The 20,748-nt window shown below is 35.8% G+C and overlaps 2 protein-coding genes across 2 annotated transcripts; one reads left to right on the forward strand and one right to left on the reverse strand.

The window, feature by feature from the left end:
- The first annotated feature begins 1,164 nt into the window (after positions 1-1,164).
- LOC131958330 (uncharacterized) lies at positions 1,165-5,433 on the forward strand. The gene is made up of 3 exons (XM_059323296.1): positions 1,165-1,224; positions 2,775-3,851; positions 4,821-5,433. The coding sequence occupies exons 2-3, from the start codon at positions 2,784-2,786 to the stop codon at positions 4,950-4,952; spliced, it is 1,200 nt and encodes a 399-aa protein (XP_059179279.1). The 5' UTR covers positions 1,165-1,224; positions 2,775-2,783; the 3' UTR covers positions 4,953-5,433.
- A 1,377-nt stretch (positions 5,434-6,810) lies between these two features.
- Positions 6,811-19,397, reverse strand: LOC131958331 (ribonucleoside-diphosphate reductase large subunit). The gene is made up of 18 exons (XM_059323297.1): positions 19,277-19,397; positions 14,165-14,253; positions 13,753-13,930; positions 13,543-13,643; positions 13,361-13,420; positions 11,259-11,298; positions 11,097-11,173; positions 10,895-10,980; positions 10,620-10,761; positions 10,340-10,423; positions 10,011-10,252; positions 9,630-9,831; positions 9,274-9,423; positions 8,850-9,104; positions 8,558-8,762; positions 8,096-8,232; positions 7,841-7,963; positions 6,811-7,636 (listed from the first exon to the last, which is right to left on the reverse strand). Exons 1-18 carry the CDS (start codon positions 19,293-19,295, stop codon positions 7,370-7,372), a joined length of 2,457 nt encoding a protein of 818 aa, XP_059179280.1. The 5' UTR covers positions 19,296-19,397; the 3' UTR covers positions 6,811-7,369.
- Between the last annotated feature and the right edge of the window lie 1,351 nt (positions 19,398-20,748).

A 20,748-nucleotide genomic window follows, 5' to 3' on the forward strand; every position in this document is an offset into this window, starting at 1 on the left:
TTGTATTTGATGTTTTAAGCATCTTTGCACCTTGAGTTTGCAAGCTAGTATGAGCTGCTGACCTGTTGTCCATGATGTCTTGTTTGTTGTGACAGAATCTGCTGGCAATGTTCCCTCCGAACCCTTCGTCTGCTTCATTGGGTATTCCACAAATAGCATGGACATCGTTGCCACAGGATCCAAAAGAATGAGCTGCACTAGAATGTTTTTCACAAACTATATAGAATCTGTTGGCCACATTATTGTCACGCAACTTGTCTGGGCGTTCCGCCACGGCAGTAGATGTGTTAGCTGAGGATGTCGTTGCATTTATGGCAACCTCCATTTCTTGTTCAATGTTCTCAAGATCTTCCTCAGTAACTATTTTATCGAGAGCCCATATATGGAAACTAACATGGATTTACATTTGTTTCTTTTGACATCCATCAGCTATATCTGTCTCATGGTCTGACGGCCCTTTTGATACATGTCGCCTTGCATATAGAATGCTATAGGGCTTGTAAGTAGGTCACAACTTCTCGTTCTCGTACTATGCAGCTAGTAGATTTCAAAGCCGTAGACTTACAAGCCCTTTACAAACAAGAGCTCAACAATACGTTACTCTCAATGAAAACGCACCCAGAATAATGAAAATGCGATCACAACTTAGTCTAGATAGAACATTGGCCAGGACATCCCGGCCAGTGCGCGCATTGGCCGGCCAATGTACAAAATACGCTGTCAAGTTTAAGCGCTTCGGACTTTGGCCAGTACATCCCGGCCAGTGCGCGCATTGGCCGGCCAATGTACGAAATACGATCTTAGTGCTAAGTTCTTCGGGCTTTGGCCAAGAGAGCCGGCCAATGCTAGGATTGGCCGGCCAATCCTAGCATTGGCCGCACTTCGGGCTTTGACCGTAACATATATTTATTTATTTATTTATATATATATAATATATAGGCCTATCTATCAAAGCGAGAAATTATGCATGGGTTTCAAGTAAAAGAATAGAATGGTATATCTGAATATATTTATGTGGGGTTTGGTCTTTTTTTTTATTGTGAGGAGAATTCGGCAAAAAGCGACGCTATTTCAGCTATAACTTACTAACTACATTAGCGATAAAGTTTAGGTGGAGGGCCAAAACTAAGAACTGCCCAAATAAAGGGGAAGCAACTAGAGCGATAAAGAATATTTTAATATGATTAACCGTTCTTGGACAAGGCAAAAGCGAAAGTAAAAGAAGTAATGTCAAACTTTGACTCGAACTTTACTTACTTATTATTACTTAGATCTAGATAGATCTATCTACTAATTAAAGCAGAGTTGCGAGGGTTAAATTAAAGAAATATAAAATTAGACTACACTCTAGGTCTAGTACTAGACTCACTCCTCTACTAGAATCTAGACCTAGAATCTAGTAAGTTCAGTAACTAGGCGGCTAGTGCTAGTCTCTAGCTAGTTCACTAGCTCTACTGTAGCTAGATCTAGAATCTAGATCTAGAAATCTAGTATTTGAAAAAGGCCTAGAGTCTACAATTAGTCTAGATCTACGTCTAGTCATGATCTAGTGTCTAGTAATACTCTAACACTAATTTTATACTAGACTCTTGCTTGATGCTAATTATTATAATAACTAGATCTAGACCTAATCTACTAATCTAGAGTAATTAAAATTGAATTTTTTTTGTGGTAGAGGTAGAGATATAGGGACTACGACTGGAGATAGACTTTAGACATTATAAATAGTGTAGTCAAGTAGAAATTTACTGTTGTAGTGTAGACACCAGTGGCGTAGCTACCATAAAGCTAGCGTAAGCAAGGCAAATAGCAAATATGAGCCCTTTTTTGAAAGTTTGATGGGGGGGGGGGTGCAAATCGAAAGTCTGAGGGGGGTGGTGCAAATCGAAAGTTTGTCCCCGGTGTCCGGGAAGGGTCGCTACGCCTCTGAGGGGCCCACTAACACTTTTGGCATAGGGGCCCAAAAATCCTAGCTACGCCACTGGTAGACACTGTAAAGTTACTGTAAACGTAAAGAATGTAGATTGTAGATTCTATGTGTAGAGCTTCAATTAAGATTTTTAAAATTTAATCACAGTTATTCAGTGAATGAGTGATTCCCTGTAAATGAACTTGTCACAAAATAAGGCATCTTCTATTGTTTAAGTTTAAGCCAGTTTAAGGCCTGGCCAAACATTTGACGTTTGTTATAGAATATAGATCTAGGAGCTCAATCCGATTACTAAACTATCTCTAACTGTAAATATAATATATTATAATATTCACAAGTTCATTTGTTTCTTGACCTCGGCATATGAAGGGATAATTTAGTCAGCACTATACTATGCCCAGCTGCCTTTACTTTCTCTAACATGAGCTAAGTACCCATCAGAGCTGGGTAGACTCAGGTATGTTCCACTGACTTGAACTCTGATTCGAACAATGAGACTTTAAGGTTCGCAGTCTAGTACTAACGATTAGGCCATTCCATCCCACCAGATCTAGATATAGATCTATGTAATATGTAAGCTTGTTAAGTTCCCCTTTCAAACTTAACAATCCATAGGCAGATGAAGTAGAGTTTATATGTTTCTTGATTATGCTAGCTCAAAGGTCTTAAATTCAGATCTCAGTCCGGACAAGACTGCAGGATGCCCTAAATCTAGAAAGGAAAGGGTGCTGGTGAACTCTACTTCATTTGCCCCATGGACCACCGGTTTGCTAGGGCTTTTTTATAATATAAATATATGAATTATTTCATTTATTATAAACTACTAATACTAACTTTTTTTTAGCAGTTGAAAATGGCCTGGAAACTGCAACATTTCAGACTTTCATCGAAATGGTGTTTCTTATTTAACATATCAATGCTTCAAAACACACAGAAAAAGATACTTGTTCAAAATGGATATATACCTTTTTTAAAGTTTTCAACTTTGGCACATGTACAGCAATATTCACTTGGATTCCCTTGCTCTGACATGCAGACAAGAAAAAACAGAAATGTATTTACTGGGATTTCTTTATCTTCAAACTGTTTGTCCTTGCATCAAATACACCCCAGAGCTACCCTGGCCACTGAGAGTCAAGCTCGGCAAGGTTTTCAGGACTCAACTGAATGTTTAATTTTTGATGTCAGTGAAATTCTCATTAACAAATCCACTTTCAAAGAGGCCAAAGCCTTGGCAGTTAAACAGAATGCTCGGTTGGTTTTTATGAGTAAGAATAAAGATGGTGTACCATGTTTTAAATTACAACTCTTGCAGCATTCTAATCCTGCAGCCCAGTTTCTAGAGAAACAGGTAAAAACACATACTGATTCCGGCAGTAAGGTTTCTCAACAACCTTATAGTAAAGGTTCAGATGCGTCATTGAAAGGGTCTCAAAAACAGGAGAAAAAACAGTCTACTACAAGTAAAAGTTATCGAAAACCAAGTAAAAAACAGTCTGAAACTGCATTAAAAGGTTCTCAAAAACAAGACAGAATACTTAGTGATCCAGCATTGATTGATACTCAAGAACAGGATAAAAAACAGTCTGATCCAGCATTGAGTGCTTCTGAACAACTGGATAAAAAACAGTCGGATCATGTACTGAAAGTTTTTGAACAACCGGACAAACAGTCTGATCCAGCATTGAGTGCTTCTGAACAACTGGATAAAAAAAAGTCGGATCATGTGAAAGTTTTTGAACAACCGGACAAGGAGTCTGGTGCTCCGAAACAAGCTGGACAGAAACCTAAAGAGGATGCACCAAAATTGTTTAGGATTAAATCTTCTATAAATGAACACGATTTAGGCATCAAAGTTAAAAAAGGTCACAACTTATTGACCAAAGGACAGTCAGTGAAATTTATTGTTCATAATTCTGGGGTTTGTACTTTACACTTATAGCAACAAATTAAATTATAGCTTTCTCTTACCTTCACCTCACATCATGGTTGAGTATATTGTGGATTGAACTAGCCATTTACATATTTATGGAGTCTAAAATATGATCTTCATCATCTTTTCCTTTTTGTGCCCAAGACACATGGGGCAGCCACAGAAAGCTCCCTCCACTTGTCACTCACCTGCAATTTTCCTGGCAGTCCTTCTGCTAGCTGCTTCCCTGCCATGCGCCGCCACATCTCTCTTGGCCTTCCTTGATTTCTTTTTCCTTTAAGCTTCCAGTTTAGTGCCATTCCTGCGATATCTTCTGGATTAATCCTTAGGACGTGCCCCATCCATCACCATCTTCTTTTTTCAATTATTTTGGAAACTGATACCATTTCCATCCCTCCTAGTAATTTATCATTTGAGATGGTGTTAGGCCAGTGTATGCCTTTTATCCTTTGCAAGCACACAAAAAATATATAGACAGTTTATGGTATTATTACCATTAGAACACTACCATACATACATCATACTTTCTGCCTAAGGGTTATCCATTAATGACATCATTTACTGACAGTTTTTACATCCCCACAGTCATACATTATCATGAAAAGCCAGACACCCCAAAAAAAATGACACCACAACTCAGCCTACACCCCCCCCCCCCTCACTATTACGGTGAGGGATTAACACTCATACAGCACATCAAGGGTCCTTTTGGGCTGTAGTATAGGTGAACTCGTATCCCAATTAATATGATCCAAGTGCAGGCATTATTTACATTTAAATAACTAAGTTTTAGAAAACAAGATCATATGTCTAAGAAAATAGGACTGGTGACGCATTTTAAAAATGTATTTATTCATGAAAGGCTATACTGCCTGTAAATGTTTTTAACTTTTAAAACTGTATAGAAAAAAATATTTTTTAGTTTTTTTTTTGTCAGATTTATCTTTTTTTTTTCAGGAAGAAAAAAGCAATTCTCCTGTAGCTAATAAAATTACAGAAGAGTTTAAGACTGATTTCAAAATCAAGCAAGAGGCTTATGGAAGAGGTTCTCAAATCACTGTATATCCCATTCCTAAGGAAAATCCGTAACAATATCACCTTTTAAAAAGAATTTTTAAAAATGTTCTATAATTGTAATAATACCTTTTCTGTAACATTGTATTTAATAGTGATAATAACTTTTATATGACATTGTAACTAAGAATGTGTCTATGCTGTGGATTTTTTTTTAGAATACATTTATGTGGTGAATATACATTTTAAATACTATTATCACAATAAAGGTAATTTTTCTGACAGTAAGAACAAGTTCTTCTTAGTGGTTGCTGACTGCTTAGATGTTTTCTTTCTACTCAGCTTAAGACAGGTACCATTTCCATACAACTGGTATGTTATGTGATTCAAATTCAAACCTGTTAATACCTGATGATACAGCTAAGGCTTTAGATTACCACTTGTAGAGCTGATACAGGCTGATGGATCATATGATGTCAATTCTGGATGGCTGATAAAAATATTAAATCACACAGAAAACAATGCCCATGTTGCTGTCTTTAGGTTATACAAGATTCTGCAAATATGAAATATTTATCAAAGCAACCATACACCATTAAAAGACAGTAATGTGCTGAGACCTCCAGTTTGATTTATAATTAAAGAAAAAACATTTTGAAGACAAAAAAAATTTGTAATTGCTACTTTCCCTTATAGGGTCATATTTACAGGCTTAAGTTATTGCTCAATAGATAGGCAGACTGGAACAGTGTTAAGAAACAGACATTTCTCTCGCACATGTTACCAGCTGCTGCACACGTGGGTTTCCTCCAGGCTTTTCTTCCTTCCTCAGTGCACCAACAAGTTAGGACATGAAGGGCAGTTTGGTCAGGGGACGACCTAGAGCTCGTTACTTTTCAGGTTAGCCATTCCTTAAGAAACGTAAGATGCAACTGCATGGTAGAGCGCACAAATAACTGAAAGTCACAAGTTTAGATCCCAGGGTTGATTCTTTAGGATGTTCTTGAGTCCAACCAACTCTGATAGGTACCTGACCACACTATCCTGTCATATGCAGAAATTACAAAAACAGGTAAACTCTACTTCATCTTACTTGCTTAATAAATTGTATGAGTTGAAGTTGTATCTAAAAAAAAAATGAAAGGAAATGCTAAGTGGGGCATAGATTGTATAGACATTCAACATGAGAGACTATGTTTATTGAAAAGAATTTGGTTGTCTTTGCCAATCAATAGAAACTCCGATTTTGAAAATTTTACCCCCAGAAGCAACTCCAAGTTGTATTACCCATAATTTACAGTTATAAAAATAGCACCCATGACAATCTTCCCATTTTAAATATGGGTCATAGTGCAAATTTACAAGAGCTAGGATGGACTAAAATTGGATTAGGTCCCCCCCATACCACCTTAAATGAGGTCCTATACCACCTTAGAAGCTATATGATCAACTGGTCACAAATTTTCTGCTTTTATGTCCCAAAACAGCTGAAAATTTATTGCATGTTTTACTTTATTTCAAAAATAATACTGTTTTCTAAATAATAGATTGGTTGTCTTAAACCTGATACTGTGCATGTAGAATAAAAAAAAAAGAATTCAAATTTATATCAGTCATGTTTTTTTAAAGTTTGCCCAGTTCAGGTCCTCTAAACATGAATGTGGGAGGGTTGTCCAATTGAAATGTTAAAATCCTGAATTATAATAAATAGATGACCACTTCCATTAGGTCCATTTTACGAGTTCCCAAATACTTAGTCCCTTGTTTGAATACTGTGATTTATCAAACTCAGGATCATCAATACTGAATATATATATATCACTAACCAATATTCAATCTTTATCTTACATTATATTATAGAGTGAATTATTCATTGAAAGATAAACACATACTATTACAGTGCATTAAAAATGCTGAAACATCTTTGTGACAAATTTTTATTCATTTTATAAATGATGTGTATGACAATAGGAAGTTAGAATTCACTAAACAATAAACACATGGAGCTCAGGAGAAGACATTTAGAAAAACAAAAATTGATGCACATGGGTATAAATATACAGAAAATGTATGAAACAAAAACACTACTTGGAACAGAATGAAAATTGCAAAAAAGATGGATGTTTATACAAAAGTATACTTGACATTCTAGAAAAATCCCACAATACTTCTAATACTCTAACTCCTACAAATAAAATGAAAATTGCATTAATATGGTGATTTGATAAAGCTTGGACGATAACTAAAATGTTTAAACATCTGCTGTTTAAAGATTATGCATAAATCATAGAGCCTAAGTGGATTTACATAAGTTGGAAGGAAAAATAGATTAATCCCCTTTGACATAATTAAAAATTGCCTTTGTCAATAATGAACACACTAATAAGACATTCTTAAATGCACTAAATATACAATAATATATTCACAAATATGAAACATTTTCATCACTTTAAGTAAATCATTGATTAATTACCAAAAAATGAGGAACACATTTATGACCCACACATCAAACAATCCTCTCTGTTCTTTAACGAGCAGGCCAAAACTGCCATGTTCTGGTTCCTTTTGTTTTCTTTGTCTTCACTCTCTGCATCAGCACCGTTGGTTTGCTCCAGTGAAATTTTATCTGTCTTGTCTGTGGGGGCTGCGGCCCTTGTGTTGGTTTTGTTGGTCTCAGACAACCTCGTCTTGTCCACAGTGAACTGTATAGCTTGTGCTGCTGGCTTTGTGCGCAAGTAGTACATGCCAGTTTTCAATCCCTGGGTGGATAAAATCAACACAATTTTATTACGCATACAAGCCCGGTCAGGGATAATGGCTTATATGGCTAGATACATGCCGGAACAACCCCCTCTATTCAAGTTAGGTAGACTAGGTGAGAAGTTAATCACACCTTGAATTTGTTTTCTCTAGTAAAGGATTTACTATTGTGGGTCAAATATTTTATTTAAAAAAAAACATACCAGTTTCCATGCATAGAAATGCATGCTTGACAGCTTTCCATAGTTTGGTTCAGCAATGTGGATATTTAGTGACTGACTCTGGTCGATAAATGCACCACGATCTGCTGCCATTTCAAGTACAACCTGTATAAAACAGTAAAAAGTTAGGTAAGCATGTAGATTAGATTATGAAATAATACAGCTGTAAAGTAACATTTTTAAAAAAGTTATAAAATATAAGTTTATTCATGAGTTTGCTGTGAAAAATAAATTTACCTTCTGTTTTATTTCCCACACTGTTTTATAAAGTGCTTTGAGATCATCTGGAATCGAGTTTATGTTTTGAACAGAACCATTGGCGGCAATAATTTGATTTTTAATATCTTCATTCCACATTCCCCTTTCTGTTAAATCTGTTGAATGTAAATGATAGGCAAATTATTAATAAAACAGGTATCAAATTTCAGAAGTAGTTGCAGCCCACCTCTAGCAAACATTGAACTTTGAAGCAGGTTTTAAGAACAAATGTTAGTTTCTGCCCTATCAAAATAATTGCATTTTAAACTAAAATTTTCTACATAGAGGTTTTGGTAAGGTAGAGAAAGCATTACATGATGCAATAAAAGGTTGCTCTAGATCAAAGTTGCATAACAAAACATACAGCTCAAAATTATAATACATGTACACGGTATTTGATGAAAACTAATTTAAAACAATTAAGAAACAGGTGCTGCTTACCTTTTAGGAGATGCTGATTTACAATTTGAAACTCCCCTGAAAGAACTCGTCTTGTGTAGATATTGCTTGTGTATGCTTCTATGGACTCATTGTTACCCAGAATTTGTGCGGTAGATGCAGTAGGCATGGGGGCCATCAAAAGACTGTTTCGTACTCCAAATTTGGTAATACGCTGCCTAAGACCAGCCCAGTCCAAACTAGTAGTCTGAGGATATTTTAAGTTTTCAAATAAAATAATCATAAACAAAACAGCTACACTTATTAAATTAAAAAATAAATTGTAGCGTCTTACGGGTTTCACATCCCACATATCATGCTGAAGAATTCCCTTTGAGACAGGACATCCAGCATACGTCTCATAAGGACCATCTCGTTCAGCAAGCTCACAACTGGCATCAAGTGCAGCAAAGTAAATTGTCTCAAAGATTTCTTTATTCAACTGCTTTGCCTCTGGACTGTCAAATGGAAATCTCATCAAGATGAAAGCATCGGCCAGACCTTGAACACCCAGTCCTATGGGTCTGTGGCGACGATTGGAGCGCTCAGCCTAGAATAAGCACGTTTTTTTAAATAACAAAAACAATAACCTTTGGGTTAATTTTGAACATCTGAATTAAACTGAAATTTAATCTAAATTAGAGAATTAAGTTACAGCTAAATTATCAAAGACAAATAAAAAAAATAAATAAATAAATCATTAAAACACTACTACTTACTTCAGGGACAGGGTAATAATTGATATCAATAATTTTATTGAGGTTTCTGACAGCAACTTTGGTAACTAACTGTAGTTTCTCGAAGTCAAATGTCTTGTCAGGTCTAACATACATGTTGAGGGCAATGGAGGCCAAATTACAGACTGCCACCTGGAAAGTGTGTTAATAAAATTACTAAAAAAATATAACATAATATTAAAATTCATAATACAAATAACTTTAAATTGATAAGTCACAAAACTATATGAAGCAGGGTCAAAATGTGATGTTAAACCATATGCAATAAAAAAAATTAAAATATGAATTAAAAAATCTAAATACTATAAAATGCTATGATGGTAAATTAGTTTTTTTACCTCTTCAGGTGAACTGTACTCAACAATTTCTGTACACAGGTTACTGCACTTGATGGTGCCCAGATTTTGTTGGTTAGACTTCCTGTTACAACTGTCCTTGTACAGCATGTATGGGGTTCCAGTCTCTGTCTGCGACTCAATGATGGCATACCACAACTTTTGGGCCTTAATTGTCTTTCTTCCCTTACCCTGTGCCTCGTAACTGGAATTTATAGTAACTTAATGTATTGTTTGTGAGAAATAGAACATAGGGATACAACTTATATCAACTAAAATAAACCTGTAACCCACAGTAAAAAAATTGGCTTATAATGCAACAAATGAAGCAAGTTGTAAGAAAAACCTTAATTTGTATTAGATTAGAAAATTTGTTGAGTCTACCTTTCATACAGTTTTTCAAACTCTTCCCCCCACACATCAGCAAGTCCTGGACATTCACTTGGACACATGAGTGTCCAGTCTTCATTAGCTTCCACTCGTTTCATGAAAAGGTCTGGAATCCACATGGCATAGAAGAGATCTCTTGCTCTTTGTTCCTCCTTTCCTGTATTTTTCTTCAGGTCTAGGAACTCAAACACATCAGCGTGCCAAGGTTCCAAGTAAATTGCGAATGCTCCGGGTCTCTAAAAATATGAAACTTTATGATAAATAATTACTCCAACAAAATTAGTTGAAATAAAAGTATGAAAAATGTAAACAAATTTACCAACCTTGTTTCCTCCTTGATCAACATATCTAGCAGTGTTGTTATAAACCCTCAGCATTGGAATCAGACCATTTGAGGTTCCATTGGTCTAAAAGAAAATACATCAGTTATCAAATTACTTTGCAAGAAACATGTTATATAAGAAAAAAATTTACTTTATCAATAATGAACAGATAACAAACTAGAATCTGTCCCAAACCCTTCTATAAATTAAAAAGATCCTAAATATCAAACAAAATGCTATTGTTCCATAAACAAGTGATTAGCCCTATTTAATAACTCACCCCAGCTATGTAACTCCCAGTAGCCCTGATGCAGTGAACATTAAGGCCTATACCACCAGCACTTTTTGAGACGAAAGCACATGTTTTCAGAGTTTCATAAATACCCTCAATGCTATCAGAGTGCATGGTCAACAGAAAACAGCTAGAAAAAAATACAGGTAAAATGTTAATGTGACAAAAATGTAACTTCTTTCAAATAAAAATACTGAAAACAAAAATTCACAGCAATTAGTAATAAATTATATAGACATTTGGGATAAATAATTCTGAATTACCTTGACATTTGAGGTTTATTTGTTCCAGCATTAAACAATGTAGGTGAGGCATGAGTAAACCATTTCTCTGACAGCAGGTTGTATGTCTGAAAAGAAAAACAGTAAAGTAAGCAACATAATAAAAAAAACAGGTTTTAGAAAAATCCCAAATAAAAAACTACTTTAGCAAATGACAGGAAAGTGCTATTGAAATATATACTACCTCGATGGCTGCATCAATGTCTTCCTTATGAATGCCAACAGCAACTCTCATTAACATTTGTTGAGGACGTTCAGCAACTACAGAACAGAAAAGTGTCATATATAATGGAGTGACACTCAAACACAAAAATGCTAAAAACTTCAACACAAAAATACTTCTCACCTTTGCCATTTATTCTCAAAAGGTAAGATCTTTCCAAAGTCTGAAATAAAATTAAAAAAACAATTAAATAATGGAATAGCTTTTTATATATAAACGAGCCGGCCCGCGGCATAACATACGCCGCTATTTAGTTGTTTCTAATTTTCAATAATTCATAATTTGTGAATTCGACAGTACCAACGCTGACACTGAAAATATTTCTTTAAAACACTATAAGTAGCTCGTTAAGGACCATAACCCCCCCCTTCCTTCCCTCCCCCCCCCCCCTACGTTTAAAATCGTTGGCTCTGCTTGTAAACAATTAGAGTGAACACAGCTCACTAAAACCATGTAGGGGTGGGGAGGTAGGGAGAGCGTTTGCAGCTTGTTTTCTAACGGCTCAAAGAAGAGAATTATATATATAGATGTATACTAGAATACCCGTCATCCGTTGGATAACTGTGGGCTTCGGGGGTCATCCATCAAAAAACATCACGTCTGTCACTCAGAGGCATAGCGACCCTTCCCGGCGCCCGGGGACAAACTTTTCGATTTGAACCCCCCCCCCCCCCCCAAGATTTCGATTTTCAACCCCCCCCTCAAACTTTTGATGTGCAACCCCCCCCCCCCCCCCACGCAAACTTTCCATTTGAACCCCCCTCAACCTTTCAATTTATTTTTCCAAACCATTTTGGCGCCCCAACATATGTCCCCCCCGCCCCCCCCTCCACCTCCCCCCGCCTCCCCTTCCCCCCCCCGCCCCCCCCTCCTCGCTACTGCAGTGTCACTTATCGTCACAAAAAACAGACCCCACATTCAAAAATATGTTTTTTATCTTTTAAAAACACCGAAAACAACGATTTCGGACTATCCCTTCATATACTGACGTCACAGGTGACCTACTCAACTCTACTTCACCTGCCCAGTGTCCCGCCAAGTCTCAGACAACAAAAACGATTCCAGCCGAGCATGTCTCTGACCACACTATCCCTTCATTTGCTTAGGACAAAGAAACAGATGAACCCTACTTCACCTGCCCTGTGCCCCGCGAGGTCCTGATAGTCAACCTTATCATTCACATATAGGGCTTAAGAAAAAATAATTGAAAACGTAAAAAAAAAAAAAAGTTCTATTAATGTTTATGACACTGACTTTCAAATTTAGCCTTCATTCTCCAAAGCAAATTTTAAAATGCTTTTCTGGCATATCTAGCCCTGGCCACCTATACCATGTTTAAATAATGTGAACACCCGCCATTTTGCTCGTGGTAAACATGGCCTAAAAATGGTCGGAAGTCTTGCGTCCGGTCCGTACGCCATATTGTTGTTAGCAGCCGACCACGCCTCCAAGTTAGTGAGTAATCCTACTATATCTAGATATAGAACCTAGATAACAAAAAAATCCCATGTATTCTCGAATTAGATGATCATTGAAGCTAAACAAAGATTTATATAAAATAATTAGGCCCGAAATAGATTCTAGATGTAGAATTTACATTAAGTCTAGATCTAGAATTTACATTGAGTCTAGTGACCTAGATATCTAGATCTAGATTCTTGAATCTAGGCCCTAGGCTAGATTCTAGCTAGATTCATAACTTTAGATCTAGAGAAATTTATTGTAAAACTAAATGAAAAAAGACAGTTTAAAATTGATATAAGTGTTGGAACGTAATAAATACAGCAAACGGACGTATTGTTAAAGTTATGACCGACAGAAAATTAGATTTAGAACGCGTTAAACTTTGGAATGGGAACACAATTTTCTTCGATAGACGCCGCCATTTTATTGTACTAAAGAGTAAACAAAAACCTGTGACGTCACTATTCCCACAAAGTTTAGGCAAAGTTTTAACATTTTAAAAAAAAATGGGTTACTCTGCATATGAATAAATCAATTAATTAATTAACGTCTTTAAATAAATTTGTGATCAACAGTCTGTCTGCATTAAAAAATTATTCTCTACCTGCATACTATTTTACAGCTTTCCAGATAGAGTCGAACATATCACAATTTTCGATCAGGCAAACAAATAAATATTCAAACATGTAAACAAACTTGACTTTTAGTAGTATATAGATAAGTGTGTGTATAAAGTTCAATGTCATCTATAAATAACTTACCTTGAAACCAAAATAATTGTATGAATAATCTCTATCATAGATGATGGCAGAATTCAACCGCTGAAAAATTTAAAAAGTCAAATTTCAGGTGTCACTTGAATAGAAAGTTCAAACTATTTTAGATACATACTATTCTAGAGCAAAATGTAAAGTACAAATTTTATATATGAGAATGAACATACATCTGCATTGTTTTTAATGATGTTGTGAACTTCCTCAGAAATCATAGGGGAATGTTTTCCTGTCTTAGGATTAATCCAGTTATAAAGATCAGCCATTGCATCTAAACAAAATAAACAACAGCTATTAAAATTACATTCTGATATTAAATATTTCTGGTGTTTTACATTAATATTTATAATTCAGTAAATCATATTAAACAAGATCCTTACCACTGAAAAGCTTTTTGCTCTCTTTATGCAAATTGGACACTGCTATTCTAGCTGCAAGAATGGCATAGTCAGGGTGCTTTGTGGTCATTGTGGCTGCAGTTTCGGCAGCTAAATTGTCCAACTCAACAGTAGTCACCCCAGGATACAAACCATTGATGACCTTTAATGTTATTGCAGCCTATTTGCAAGGGAAAAAATAAGTGATTGATAAAAAGATTTCCTAAGCACTCGTTAGCACACACACAAAAAAATCAAATAAAAAAAAAGTCTAGTAGCCTACTACTAGATCTAAATACTGATTTCAACATGTAAGTTTTGTATACTTGATTAAACACATTAAGCCTAAAAATCTATAGTTAGGCCTGATTATTTTAGTAATAAATAGGCCTTTGCCTAGAGCAAATATCATTACTGGGTCAACAAAATCTTTGTGCAAGCCATAACAAAGCTTTTGGATTCTTGAAGTGATCTTGTCAAAATGGACACTTTCAGTACGGCCTCCTGAAACAGAGATGAAAAATTGTAAATACATTATGTCATTATGCAAATAATATTAAGTATAACTAGGCTGTAGTATAATTATTAAAATTTTTCTTTGTTGTCTTTACAAATTAATGATTAAATGTCGCATTATGATTCATTAGGATTAGATGAAAATAAATGATCGCTTGTATAAGGGTTGTCGGTATCGGCCGAGATCGCGGTAAAAACACGACCCGAAATCGCCCATTACTTTCTGATACTGGGCGCACGAGATTTGGTTTTGCATACTAATAAGTTTTTAATTTATGGTAATTAATTAAGTTTAAAAGGTCATTTCCTAATGTTAAATGAAAAGTAGAATGGTTTTCCCATTGTTTTGATGGCTTAGCGATCTGATTGCACGCTGTCTCTGCTTTGGTCTTCCCCCTGTATGAAGGCTAGTTTCAAACACGTTGGAATCACGATTTTTTAAAAGGTTATTCTAGATGAGAGAAGATTACTGAGCAAACATATCTTATGTATGTGGAAATGATATTTGTTTTTGGATATTTTGACTCCGACATTAGATATACTCGTCCAGGGGTAGTCACTGTATGTAGGTTGCATTGCCACCATTGTTATATTTTTTCATCCCGATCTTCCGGCCTTTAAGTTTGATCAACTAATAACAGCATTCTTATGGAATGTGCAAACAAATCTAATTTTTTATTTCAAAATATATTTATATACCCATCTTTAATTTTTTCAGCTCTAGTTCTAGTTTTGCAGAATATGTTTTTCCTAAAATCCAATTTTGTCAGACTAGACTGACAAGAGTCAGACCTAGGCTACCTGTCTGTTGCTATACACTAGCATTGTGCTAACTGTAATTTTAAGTATTCAAGTTCTACTTACCCTTAGATATAGTTATATGCTGAAAATCAGAATCCATACACAATTCACACATAAAAACATTGATCTGATAACTTCATTTCACTTATTACAAAATGGCTTTTATATGGACTCTACTTCATCTGCCCAAAATAACAAGGCAGTTATAGACACATTACAGTGTTCAAGATATTTACTTTAGATTTCTGACTATGGAGTTCTTTCATTCACTGTATTTATATAAAATATTGCTTTAGAAACATTTTCATATTTGCGCAGCAGTTTTATAACAAAATGGCTTAAAGATGGACTCTACTTCACCTGCCCAAAATAATGAGGCAATTATATGCACATAACAGTGTTCAAGTCATTTACTTTAGATTTCTAACTTTGTAGTTCTTTCATTTGCTGTATTAATATAAAATATGGCTTTAGAAACATTTTCATATTTGCGCGGCACACAGTTTTTTGGGGTTATGGGAGGAAGCCAACACAAAAATATAACCTCTCTATTATTAGTATTATTTTTATTCATTTCAACAGCATTTACAAGTTCTATATACTAGATATATATATAGATCTATATTATTCTATATATCATTCTAGATTCTAGCTAAACTCTGCAAATATGAACAAAATACAACTGCAAGTAAAATAAGGGCGTGGGGAAATTGCGAGACGCGAAAAGCGAAATGGCGAGGTGGGAAAATGCGAGAAGGGCGCGAAAACGGTTGGTCACGTGGCTTTTTTGTCTCGCATTTTACCACAAGCAGATACTTACGCTGGGTGGTGTTGAAATGCGAAGATTTCTGCGAAAAATTTACAGCACCTGATTTTCAGTGGTATTTGGTCCAGACTTCAAAAATGTTTCGTTTACATTGTTAAAACTTCAGATTTTTCCGTCGCTAGACATACTGATGATTTGTCAACTCCCCCCATCTTTTGTGTTGACTTAGAATACCACCTTGTTCGAAACCAACGGAAATACCGCCGACGATAGATCAACTTCTGTCTTTGGTGTGGAACGCCGTCTTTGAAGATCGCCGTGCCCGGATCCGCTGCCGCCGCAAACATATTTTCTATTGTTGCATAGAAATTTTGTATTATAGCCGCCGCCTACGATTTTTTCTAGCTTTTTTTACCATTTAAATCTAAGCACAACGAAATGCCTACATCATTTGGATACAACTATTCTGGAGGCAAGAACTACTTACTGTGCGTTTTCTCTTCCAATGTTCCTTTACACTAATTTATATTAGATTTTATATCACGGTTGTGACTTTTCCGAATTTTCCCATAAATGTTATATTATTATTTATTAATTAATTGTATATATATATATATATATATTTATTATTTCCATAAATAAGTCAGAAAAAATAACATCAAATTAAGTATGCGATTACTGCCCTATGTGAAGGTGAGGACTAGATTAACCCTCTTTTATGTGTTGCTTATTCCTAAGCTTTTATGAACTCTCAATGCCCCCAGTTTTTTTTCTCTTACTGTTTGGGGAAAAAATAAAGTGACGTCACCGATATTATCAGTTGCTCGTACTATATCGTAAGCTATCGGCCTACTTCAAATATTTTTAAAACCAAGTTGAACTTATCTGAATTTTTTGGTTTTGGTGGTGGTGTTATTTGGGGTCTTCCATAAATGACTTTTTGCAAGTACAAAAATCCATAAATAGATGTTGCAAAATATCTCTCCTGCTGACAAGATTATACCAATTTACAATGACACAGCTCACGTTTGTATAAACATGAGCGGGCTAGATTTTTAAATTAATGCCAACTAAGACGGGATTTTCCTCTCGCTAACAAGAGCGGGCGATGACAGTAGCACAGCAACGATGTTAGGATTTTTAAATAGATAGATCTAGATCTATCTATCTTCTTAGTATCTAGATAAAAAATAACAACATACAACACTTGTGTTAAAGGATATGGCTAAATGCTTGTTTATTTTAAAACAAAACAAAAATAATTTAAATAAATAGGCCTACCTAAAGATGGAAAAAAAAGAAAAAAACTTTTTTCACAAAAAGTGTCTCGCTATTTACCCTTAATTCCGCAGGTATGTCTCGCATTACCTTCTCGCATTTTCCCGCCTCGCCATTTCGCTTTTCCGAACTTTTCGCGTCTCGCAATTTCCCCACACACGTAAAATTACTATCCGGTAAAACTCCATTTTAGCGTATTTTAATCTCCGTTGCTTGTTTACCTCCAGTTGAGCGTATTTTACTCTAACAACCGAAACACACCAAAACATTAGGAAAACACGAATTGAATATTTGTATTGTATTGTTGCTTTTCATAAATGAATAAAAATGAATATTTAAAAAAACACGACTTATTTATTTGTTTTGTATTTTTGTTTTAACAAATGAATAAAAACAACAAAGAGACTGACTGAAATGCTTTGTTTGTTGGTTGCAAAAATAGAGATCCACACTTTGTACAAATAAGTGTTCCAATTTCAACTAACAGAATAAAAGTATTAAAAGGCATAAGGGGTCGTTCATAAATTACGTCACACTGTAGGGGGGGGGGATGGGGGGAGGGGATCCGTAATTTTGTGAGTGATGAGGGGGAGGGGGGGGGGGGGTTCAGATGGTGCGACGTCACACTTTTGCATTGTAAAAAAGCAATGTTAGAAAGCAAATTCTAGACGTTATTTCGCGTTTTAGAAAACTGTTCTAATAAATTGTAATAGGAGTTGATTAAAATACTCTATTTTGACAGAGGCTGAGGTGTGACGTTATTTTTGTGACGACGTGTGAAGGGGGGAAGGGGGGAGGAAAAATCGTCAAAAAAGCGTGACGTCATTTATGGATGACCCCTAAGAATGCTGCCGAAAGTGGGCCGGGGGGGGGGGGGGGGGTGGAATTTGGTGATGGATGGCTTGGAGTGTTAGAGAATGTGTGACAACTCGCGTTGTCATTTAAAAAAAAAATAATGTTAGAGGTCGTCCATAAATGACGTCACACTCGTAAGGGGAGGGGGGGGTCTTGCTTTTTGTGACGACACGTTTTTTTTACGACTTTTACCTCCCCCCTCCATTACACGTCATCACAAAAAGTCAGGACCCCCCCCCCCTAAAATGACGTCACACTTCAGCCTACAACCACCCCCCCCCCCCCATCAAAATTTCTGTTGAATTTTTCCAAAATCTTGTCAGAACTCTGTCAACATAGAGCATTTTGATCAATTCCTATTACAATTTATTAAAACCGTTTTCTAAAACGCAAAATAACGGCTAAAACTCGTTTTTCTAACATTGCTTTTATATAATGCAAAAAAGTGACGTCACACTATCTGAAACCCCACCCCCTCCCCCTCATCACCCACCGTCACAAAATTGCGGACCCCTCCCCCCCTCTCCCTTACGAGTGTGACGTCATCTATGGACGACCCCACATCAATTTTTTTTTAAAGTCAGATATTTACTCATACAAAAAAATCATACTTGATACAGATATCAAAATATTGGGAAGAATGGTAGATTTACTATGAATTTAAATAATATACAACTCTATAGTAAAAATATTTTATCAGTTTTGGCAAAATTGTCAAATTAAAAAACACAGAGTTTGTACATTTATTGCATAAATACAAAAATATAATACAGGATAATTAACAGTCAACAGTGTATCAGTTTCATCATGAGACAAATGCCTTTTTAAAAAAAATACAATACAAATAAACAAGTCGTGTTTTTTAAATATTCATTTTTATTCATTTGCTAAAACAAAAATACAATACAAAAAATAAATCGTGTTTTCCTAATGTTTTGGTGTGTTTCGGTTGTTAGAATAAAATACGCTCAACTGGAGGTAAACAAGCAACGGAGATTAAAATACGCTAAAATGGAGTTTTACCTTACTATCCTATGCTCAATTTATTAGTGATTTTGGTAAAAAAACACTAATCATCATATAAAAACAAAAATTACATATTCTTGTAGAGTTCAACTAGATCTAGAAAATCTATATGACAACAAAACAAAAAAGATTTTCTGTCTAGTCTAGCTCAAATAGTTTTTTTAGCGAATTTTTTGTGAGGGGTGGAATCCCCTTGCTTTTGCATTGGCCAATTGTGACAAGTCCTGGTATACCTGAATAAATTGAGCATAATTAGACATATTCAGATAGATTCATTTTACATACCCCGTTTCTGAACAAACATTTTCAATATCTTTAATCGTGCTGTAGACCAATCCCGCAAACTTTTTACACAAGAAAATAGGACAATGAATATTGGCGGGTGAATTAAGCTCCTCTAGTTGCTTCCCTTAGAAAATACTTGTGTGTCGCTAGTCGAGTTTAGGCTATATAAAATTAGATTCGTCTTTTTATATTCAAATAAAAATATTTAATAGGCCTAAATTTCAGTAAACCAACGTATATTCAGTAAACAAAAATTTTTCATAAAACCCAAACCCAAAGAAACAAAAATGCACAGTATAGTCATAGATTCATCATATTTCTACCTCAAAGCCTTAAATTATTTTTTATTCGGAAAGACAATCAATTACAGTAAAAATTATACATATTTTTTAAAGATATAGCTTTGACTTTTCATGGTCTCTTGTTTTCTAATGATACTCTATCTAAATATGCTTTGATTAAATTTAAAATAGGCATTTTTTTATATTAAAATAACTTAAAAGATACAATAAATGGCAATCAAAATAGGCCTCTATTTCATTGGAGGTTATCTCCCCTTGTCACGTTTTTTGTTTGATCTCTTCCCAGAGGCGTAGCGACCCTTCCCGGCGCCCGGGGACATACTTCCAATTTGGCGCCCCCTCGAGAGCAAATTTTCGATTTGCACCCCCCCTCGAACTTTTCATTTGCACCCCCCCCCTCTCAAACTTTCGATTTGCACCCCCCCTCGAACTTTTCATTTGCACCCCCCCCCCCTCAAACTTTCGATTTGCACCACCCCCCTCGAACTTTTCATTTGCACCCCCCCCTCAAACTTTCAATTTGGCGCCCCCCCCCTAAGGTCGGCGCCCGGGGACATATGTCCCCCCCGCCCCCCCCCCCCCCCCCTCGCTACGCTACTGTCTCTTCCTGGTCATTAACTTTCATTAATCAACTGATTATTTATTAACATACAATTTGCATAAGGGGTCATCCATAAATGACGTCACGCTTTTTTTGGAGATTTTTACCTCCCCCCCTCCCCTCCGTCACACTTCGTCACAAAAAGCCAGACCCCCCCCCCTAAAATGACGTCACACCTCAACCTACAACCCCCCTCAAAATTGCAGTTGAATTTTTTTTAAACATTGATATTTTTAAAAAAATCTTGTCTAAACTATTACAATTTATTAAAACAGTTATCTAAAACGCGAAATAACGTCTAAAATTCGTTTTCTAACATTGCTTTTTTATAATGCAAAAATGTGACGTCGCAACATCTGACCCCCCCCCCCTCCCCCTCATCACACATCGTCACAAAATTACGGACCCCCCCCCCCCTCCCTCCTACGAGTGTGACGTCATTTATGGATGACCCCTAAAATACAATTAAAATTATTCGCCTATATCACTTCATTATTCAAATACATTGTGGAAATTAATGACAGTTTGGTTATGGCAACGAGGGCTGTTATTTCCCCTTAGGCCCAACA

The sequence above is a fragment of the Physella acuta genome, unplaced genomic scaffold, assembly GCF_028476545.2.
Source record: "Physella acuta isolate Inbredline_101_S28 unplaced genomic scaffold, ASM2847654v3 ptg001317l, whole genome shotgun sequence".
Lineage (NCBI taxonomy): Eukaryota > Metazoa > Mollusca > Gastropoda > Physidae > Physella > Physella acuta.

Coding starts and splice junctions, on each gene's coding strand:
- LOC131958330 (XM_059323296.1), top strand. CDS start 2,784: ATGGCCTGGAAACTGCAACATTTCAGACTTTCATCGAAATGGTGTTTC. Junction 3,852..4,820: donor TTATTGTTCATAATTCTGGG/GTTTGTACTTTA, acceptor TTTTTTTTTCAG/GAAGAAAAAAGCAATTCTCC.
- LOC131958331 (XM_059323297.1), bottom strand. Junction 13,644..13,752: donor GAGCAAAAAGCTTTTCAGTG/GTAAGGATCTTG, acceptor TATTTTGTTTAG/ATGCAATGGCTGATCTTTAT. Junction 11,299..13,360: donor ACAATTATTTTGGTTTCAAG/GTAAGTTATTTA, acceptor ATTTTATTTCAG/ACTTTGGAAAGATCTTACCT.